The sequence below is a fragment of the Protomyctophum parallelum genome (genome assembly GCF_964188405.1).
Source record: "Protomyctophum parallelum genome assembly, chromosome: 7".
Lineage (NCBI taxonomy): Eukaryota > Metazoa > Chordata > Actinopteri > Myctophiformes > Myctophidae > Protomyctophum > Protomyctophum parallelum.
The window spans coordinates 28,817,179-28,826,183 of NC_139705.1; the positions used below are offsets into that span (position 1 = coordinate 28,817,179).

General features: G+C 48.6%; 1 protein-coding gene across 1 annotated transcript in view; it reads right to left on the reverse strand.

The window, feature by feature from the left end:
* The window catches only part of LOC310861273 (uncharacterized protein), a gene marked incomplete at its 3' end in the record, with an annotated part of 46,801 nt that extends 40,941 nt beyond the window's left edge, over positions 1 to 5,860 (reverse strand). Inside the window, exon 1 of the mRNA XM_083768671.1 lies at positions 5,735 to 5,860. Within this exon, the coding sequence (XP_083624797.1) occupies positions 5,735 to 5,835 (101 nt within the window). The 5' untranslated portion in view covers positions 5,836 to 5,860. The remainder of the gene's footprint in view (positions 1 to 5,734) is intronic.
* Between the last annotated feature and the right edge of the window lie 3,145 nt (positions 5,861 to 9,005).

The following is a 9,005-nucleotide window of genomic DNA, read 5'->3' on the forward strand; positions in this document are numbered from 1 at the left end:
GTATGTTTTCTCATGCCAATAAAGCCCTTTGAATTGAATTGAATTGAATTGAGTGCTTCTTCCTCACATCAGCCAACCTTGTCTACATGTCTATATCTATGCAGGGTTTCTCAGTGTGCCCAGGGGTTAGGGGCAGGGACGTGCACACATAGACATCAAAGGGGGCTTCAGCCCCTGCCCCTTTACCCGAAAAAAACAACTGCTCTCTCCTGACCACGAATGCAGCATTTACTGATGGTGAAAGAAATGCAAAATGCCACTCCTTTCCATGTCATTCCAGAAGAAAGCGTTCAGGAGTCTCCTGAACTTGAACGCAGTATTTTGCGCTGAACAAATTTGTTTGGAAATCCATGTCGTTACACACCGCATCTCCACTGGATAAAGAGTGGTTGCGCCCCGAAAATAGCTGACCCACAAGCTCTCAACGCGTCACGCTGAGCTTGTAGATCTGCTATTTTCGCTATTTTTGTCCAAAAGTGCCCTCTTAACGGGATTTTAGCCCCTGCCCCTCTAACACTCTCTGCACGTCCCTGGTTAGGGGTTCTATATGTCTACATCTATGCAGGGTTAAACCATGCAATGCTTTGTTGACGCACAATTTCTGCCTTTTTGTGCATGAACATTTTTCAACATGGATACGATTATGACGATTATGACCGAAAAATTGCGATTACGTCAAATAATTACGATTACAGAATTATGATGGAATAAGTATTGTGACAACCCTACGAGCTATACGACATTATTATCTGGTGCAAATCAACAGCTAATCTTCCTGGGGTCCACTCAGAACATAAAACCATGACATTCGACAGGAATGACATTACAGGACAATGACATATAAATAGATTTTGAGCTCTCATTAGAAGGCGGGTTAAGTGCCATGACTGCCATCCAGCCAGGTAACCACATGGGAGGGAAGTATATGTCGACGCCAATACTTTTGTACTTTTCCCCAAGTGCATTTCCAATACCAGACTTTTTCTTGATATGAGTGTTTCTGCATCTCATTGCACACCTGCTTTCCAACACCTGCTTCTTTCCAACACCTGTGTAACCGATGCATTCATGTACAAACGAGCTCTGGTGTAACACAATCATATGTTGAGAGGAGGGTTCACAGAGAAGGCTATAGCGGCTCTCTGCTTCTAACCCCGAGAGAGAGAGAGAGAGAGAGGGGGGGGGGGGAGATGAAGGCTCTGATTACGTATGGTACGCCTGGGGGACGAGCGTGAGAAAGACAGAGGAAGACCAGCTCCCCCTAGGGGGCTGTCTGCATAATAACAGGACCCAGGTGGTACAGACAGACAGACAGACAGACAGACAGACAGACAGACAGACAGACAGACAGACAGACAGACAGACAGACAGACAGACAGGCAGGCAGGCAGGCAGGCAGGCAGGCAGGCAGGCAGGCGCACCACATCTCTGTACTTGTGTATGTACATGTCTGGCCTTGAGTCGGTCGGATACCCGGTTGTCCAGAACCGCCAGAAAAGGCTATGGTCAGGCTCTGCCAGCGGACCTAATGATGAGCCTAATAGGGGATTCACACGGAGTCCGTTTGATTCAAACTGTTCCCGAGTACGGTTGTCTGGTTCCCCGCTGGCTATGATTCACATTGATTCTTCTGCACCCGAGTCAACTGTACTCAATGCTTTTCTTTCACATTGCAGCGAGTACACTTCAGTATATACGGGTATACTGTTGGGTGATCCGCTTGCAGGAACGGTACGCAGCATTCACACTAACCACAACATCTGCCAAGTGGTCCCGAGTGCGCATCCAGGACCATAGTGTGAATCCTCCCCCCCAAGTCCCATCACCTGTTCCCAGCCTCTGCCTCAGCCAATTGATTGCCATGGCAACCCCACCCTTGTCATTTGATTACCTAACCAGTCTTGCACTCTTCATACACAGGCAAGACAGGCAGATACAGAGATCTCCATATATGGGCACAAAAGGGACACAGACAGGCTGTTCGAACGGGTGCCATGACAACGGGAATAGCATATTAGGTTCCTAACTTGCATCGTTCCTATTATTATTTTCTTGCCATCTACGCTTATAAACGTAGCTAGGCTATTGGGACCTATTTATGCCAACTACGCTTATAAGTGTAGACATATGTTTAATCCATATATGAACAAGCCGTCGGTCTGTTTACCTTTTAGCATTAGAATATTCCTCCTCGGACACCACCAGCAATGCGATTTCTAAATCCAGCTCAGTTGAGCCTCCATTATAACTCGATTTTCAAAGCGCCGTATCTCCAAAGGTTAGAGAGCTGTCCATGGTGAGCCGGTGCACACCCGACGATCGTAAATCATTTGTGATTTTGTATCGTGTCACTGAGAAAATGTAGCTGGTTGTACTGCTAGCTAAAGGCTCTGGGCTGTGTTGTGTTGTTTGTCGTTCCACTTCTGGAAGGCACCACCTTCCTGTTTAATCCGGAAGCTCTGTATAGTGGGCCTGGACGGGTGGCCCCTGGGGCAGTACCAGCATGCTAACACTAGGGGCAGCAAAGGAGTTAAGTAGGCCGACGACCGACGGAAACAGCTCTAGTTGAGCTAATAGACACTTGTTATCTACAAGTTTAACAAGCTTAAAGCTATTGGTTTTGATAGCACATCAGTGAGCTGGATGCAATCCTACCTGGAGGGGAGAGAACAGATGGTGGAGGTGAACGGAACACTGTCCCCTCCCCTCCCAGTGAGCTGTGGTGTCCCACAAGGAAGCATACTAGGGCCTTTACTGTTCCTAATTTATGTTAACGACATGACTTCAGCTTGTGACTGCAACTTGTTCCTGTTCGCAGATGACTCAGCACTGCTGGTCTCGGACAGGAACAAACTGCAGGTTGAAAAGACCCTCAGCTCTGAACTCGGTAGAATCTGCACCTGGCTCGCTGATAACAAACTATCCTTACACCTGGGAAAAACTGAATCCATCCTCTTCGGATCAAATAGTAAACTCAGCAAGGCAGATGGCTTCTTGGTTAGAGTGGGTGACAATATTATCACACGAAAAGATCAAATTACCTACCTAGGTTCCATCCTGGAGGCTAATCTTTCCGGTGATAAAATGGCCACCAACGTAATCAAAAAAGTCAATCAAAGAACAAGATTCCTTTACAGGATCTCCTCACTGGTCAGCAAAAACACCTTGAAGACCTTAACAGGAGCCCTCGTACAAGGTTTCTTTGACTATGCATCCACCTCTTGGTACCACAGCACCTCAAAGGCCCTTAAAACAAGGCTCCAGACCTCCCAAAACAAACTGGTCAGGCTCCTACTTGGCCTCACCCCCCGAACCCACCTCACCCCTGCCCACTTTGACAGGCTGGGATGGCTTAGGGTCGTCGACAGAGTACAGCATCTTGCAATGGGTCTGGTCCACAAGATTCGATACACCACCAAGATACCCATGTACCTGTCTAAATACTTCCTTAATGTAAACGAAGTCCACACCCACAACACCAGAGGGAGTGCAACAAACCATGTGCAACCCAGATTCGGCACAAACAAGGGACTAAATTCTTTTCGCTCCTATGCCACCAAAATGTGGAACGCCCTACCAACAGTCATTAAGACATGTGAATCCCTTGACTCCTTCAAAACCGCTCTCAAAGGGCACCTACGGATGGCTGCAATTCGAAACTGGCCTCTGTAAAATCTGAATCCCCCCCACCCCATTTCCCTCACTGTATATTGTATATTTTCCCAGTGCTTGTATATTTTCCCTTTTTTGCTTCCCATATGATGAATTCCTGTTCTGTTCTTTAGCTACATAGAAATGTCTATTTGTATGTCTCTAAATGGTTGTATGTCTTTAAATGTTTTGATGAATTGAACAATGTGGACCCTGTTGTAAACAAGTGTAATGCTTAATTGGGTCGTCCACTCACAGTTGACAGTCTTTGTATTGAGTTTGTGCTTAAAATGTACTGTAAATTCTACAAACTGTTAATAAATATTTCAATCAATCAATCAAAACACCATTACATCATGACGCCCGCTGGGCACACATCCTAATCTGCCTGTATCCCCCGGCAACAACGCCGTGGGGCAGCCTCTGATTGGTCCCCGGAGGGATGAGGAAAAAACCTGCATGATGTTCCATTGCTCCTGCCTGTACTTTTAGGATCATATTTCATGTTCCATTGCTTTTGTCTGACCCGAGGATTACCTTTTTGAGGTGATTTTTTGTTTTTTTTGTACTTTCTTTAGTATACTTTTACTTCTACACCACTACATCTGAAAGGAAAACACTGTACCTTTTACTCCACTATCATTTATTTGAAAACTTTGGCAAGTCCATACATCCGTGGGGCTAATTAGTGTCAATTTGGGGGTCCTTGACATGAAAGAGTTTGGGAACCACTGCCATAGACGCTTCAGAAAGTATTTATTCAAAGACCTGTAAGCGTCGGACAAAGCCAACTGGGATGGTGACAACTCATGACGATAAACACAATGTTTTGGGGAAAGAAAATATAAATAGAAGTATTTAACGGCACTTCTTTTCCTTCTTTCTAATTGTTTAACCGCCACAAAACATTGTGTGTTTATCGTCATGATTTGTCACAACAACAGTTGTCTTTGTCCGAGTCTTAAACGTATTTAAAAAAATATTCTTTGAAACGTCTATGGGAAAAATTTACGGGAAAGTCTCTTCCGGGCCGCTGGTTGGGGGCCGGACTTCGACGCTCTATAACGGGAGGATTTCAGTGTAGTGTAGTGTGTGTGTGTGTGTGTGTGTGTGGGTGGGTGTGTGTGTGCGTGTTCTTCTGTTTTATTTCACAGTGCTTCGTGCGAGAACGTGCACGCGCGGACTTCGTCCGGTTTTAGGTATAGATTACATCGGCCGTTAGCCAAACAAGCTAAAGGTTGCAACATTTTGCTACATTAAGCCCCTGATTACAGGGAATTAAGAGGGATTTTTTAACGTCAATCACGTCAATAGCCATAAGAGGGTTTTTAATGGAATTTCTATCTCTGAGACCGCAATTTATATTGTAACATCAATGTTAATTAAACTTTGAGAGTGTAGAAATGGAACAAACAGGTCCATTTGGTTGCATCTGTACACTCTCAGAACGTTTCCACCGGTTGGTTCCAAATAGGAACCGGTTCAGTTATTTTTGGTTCTTAGTCCATGAGCCAGAGCTCCAACATTGGTGGGAAAATCTAGACCTATCAGGCACGTGCAAAGGAGGGGTTTTTTGGGGGGGGAGGAATTTTTATAGGATCAATACAAGTAAATTAATACATGATAACCCTTCCACAGTAGTAGCTTTTTCATATTTTCCTACATAATGCCTCATTTGCATATTTAAAAATGTAAAATTTGTAATACAATAAATCATTGTCTCCATGTAAGTAATCAATTGCGGAAGTGTCATGTTGATAACAATCTATTATATGGTTTTGCACACTCAATTCATAATTAACGTTCCAATGTTGGAGCTCATGGACTAAGAACCAAAAATAACTGAACCGGTTCCCATTGGGAACCAACCGGTGGAAAAGGGGCCTCAGAGGGTCCATTTGGTTCCTATAACTATCATTAGCTGCGGGGACCCCCTGTAACTTCCTCAAGGACCCCTGGGGGGGGCCCTGGGACACCATCATGGTGAGACGCTAGGTGTGGATCCGCTGGCCCTCGAGGTCAACCCATGTGACCTTTGACCTCGACCTGTGTGTGACCTTTGAACCTGCTCGTGACCTCTCACCTTTGGCATCCCACGCAGATGAGCACGATTACGATGGTGACGACGAAGGCAGAGGCTGCGGCAATGGCTCCCAGGATGAGGACCTTGTCCTTAAAGTCCATGACACACGCACGCACACACGCACACAGGCAGAACGCACACACACACACACACACACACACACACACACACACAGGCAGCACACACACACAAAAGCAGCACGCACACGCACACACACACACACACACACGCACACACACACACAGCACACACACACACAGGCAGCACACACACACAAAGGCAGCACGCACACACACACACACACACACACACACACACACACACACACACACACGTACACTCACTCCGTCTCACACGCACAAGTGTGAGGTTTTCTCAGGAAAACCTAAAGGATGGCGAGAGAGAGAAAGAGAGAGAGAGAGAGAGAGGGGGAATGATATGGTTACATGAGAGGCAGAGTTGACAGGAAGCACATAGGTGTGCATGTGTGTGTGTGTGTGTGTGTCTGTGTGTGTGTGTGTGTGTGTGTGTGTGTGTGTGTGTGTGTGTGTGTGTGTGTGCGTGCGTGCGTGCGTGCGTGCGTGCGTGCGTGCGTGCGTGCGTTTTCTGAGCTCAATTGCACCCAAAAAAAACATAAACTTTTAACATTCAGTAGATATGCTGTGGTGTGGGGTTTTCTGGCTCAAACAAGTGCTCTGATTCTCCTGCTGTTTGTGATGTCACAGCCTGCAAATGCCATATATGTCAATGGGATTTGCCAGCAGATGTCACAGTTTTGCTTGTTTTCATTGCAGCTCAAAAGGCTTCCAAACCAGAGAAAACTACAGACCACAGAAAGACAACTGAAAGTTCAAAGTTCAGGTTTTTTGGGTGTAATTGAGGTCATAAAACCTAAAAATAAATGGAAATGAATGTCATGAAACCTTTTAGAGCGTCTGATAAAATGCCTAAAATGAGCGCCGCGTCTGTCGTAGACATGCGCAGAGCAAGTTCAGCTAGTCAGGGAACCTCAGTGCAGTCGCTGCCGGCGTTCATTGGGCATTACGTTCTCAGTCACATGGTTCACTCAGCCAATCACACTCTCACTCCATCTTCATACCGGCTATTTAAACTGGAAGGGTTTGCACTCCTCCTCCTGCTTGCTTGCTGCTGATTCTGCTGCGCTGCCGTGTGCTAATGTTTTGCTGCTCACCCTCCTCCACCCCAGCTACCACCTGTCTCACCCTCCACCACCCCAGCTACCACCTGTCTCACCCTCCACCACCCCAGATACCACCTGTCTCACCCTCCTCCACCCCAGATACCACCTGTCTCACCCTCCACCACCCCAGATACCACCTGTCTCACCCTCCTCCACCCCAGATACCACCTGTCTCACCCTCCTCCACCCCAGATACCACCTGTCTCACCCTCCACCACCCCAGCTACCACCTGTCTCACCCTCCTCCACCCCAGCTACCACCTGTCTCACCCTCCACCCCAGCTACCACCTGTCTCACCCTCCTCCACCCCAGCTACCACCTGTCTCACCCTCCACCCCAGCTACCACCTGTCTCACCCTCCTCCACCCCAGCTACCACCTGTCTCACCCTCCACCCCAGCTACCACCTGTCTCACCCTCCTCCACCCCAGCTACCACCTGTCTCACCCTCCACCACCCCAGCTACAACCTGTCTCACCCTCCACCACCCCAGCTACCACCTGTCTCACCCTCCTCCACCCCAGCTACCACCTGTCTCACCCTACACCACCCCAGCTACCACCTGTCTCACACTCCACCACCCCAGCTACCACCTGTCTCACACTCCACCACCCCAGCTACCACCTGTCTCACCCTCCACCACCCCAGCTACCACCTGTCTCACCCTCCACCACCCCAGCTACCACCTGTCTCACCCTCCACCCCAGCTACCACCTGTCTCACCCTCCACCACCCCAGCTACCACCTGTCTCACCCTCCTCCACCCCAGCTACCACCTGTCTCACCCTCCACCACCCCAGCTACCACCTGTCTCACCCTCCACCACCCCAGCTACCACCTGTCTCACCCTCCTCCACCCCAGCTACCACCTGTCTCACCCTCCACCCCAGCTACCACCTGTCTCACCCTCCTCCACCCCAGCTACCACCTGTCTCACCCTCCACCACCCCAGCTACAACCTGTCTCACCCTCCACCACCCCAGCTACCACCTGTCTCACCCTCCTCCACCCCAGCTACCACCTGTCTCACCCTACACCACCCCAGCTACCACCTGTCTCACACTCCACCACCCCAGCTACCACCTGTCTCACACTCCACCACCCCAGCTACCACCTGTCTCACCCTCCACCACCCCAGCTACCACCTGTCTCACCCTCCACCACCCCAGCTACCACCTGTCTCACCCTCCACCCCAGCTACCACCTGTCTCACCCTCCACCACCCCAGCTACCACCTGTCTCACCCTCCTCCACCCCAGCTACCACCTGTCTCACCCTCCACCACCCCAGCTACCACCTGTCTCACCCTCCACCACCCCAGCTACCACCTGTCTCACCCTCCTCCACCCCAGCTACCACCTGTCTCACACTCCACCACCCCAGCTACCACCTGTCTCACACTCCACCACCCCAGCTACCACCTGTCTCACCCTCCACCACCCCAGCTACCACCTGTCTCACCCTCCACCCCAGCTACCACCTGTTCATATTTGTGTTCCATTTAATTAACCAGCCCTCGCGCTGCTGGCGTCCCTGTTTAAGGGGCACGTCATGTGACACATGTGTGTGTGTGTGTGTGTGTGTGTGTGTGTGTGTGTGTGTGTGTGTGTGTGTGTGTGTCGTGTACTGTACACGCACACACACACACACATCAGTGTCTTGGAGCAGTGGTTCTCAACCAGCTGTCCTTGAGGAGGTTACAAATGGTCCCCATATGCAGCTAAATGATGGAGAGTTAACCAAATGGACCCTTATATAGATCTTTAACTCTTGAGAGCGTAAAATGAAACCAAATGGACCCGTACGGGTCCATTTGGTTTAAATTTACGCTCTCAAGCGTTAAATGATGGTTAAACATCTGCATTACTTAATTTACAAGAAAGTCCATACAATTAGAGAATGTAGAATTATTGTTATGTTTATCAACCGTTTGCCTGTGATCTCTCCTAATGGTATACCAACATCAATACAGCATGGAATTGCACGGACAAAATCTTATCCAACGATAACAAAACATGTGTTTTGGGTCTGAGAGACTATAAATGTCCTGCATGAAATCATGAAAGTTTG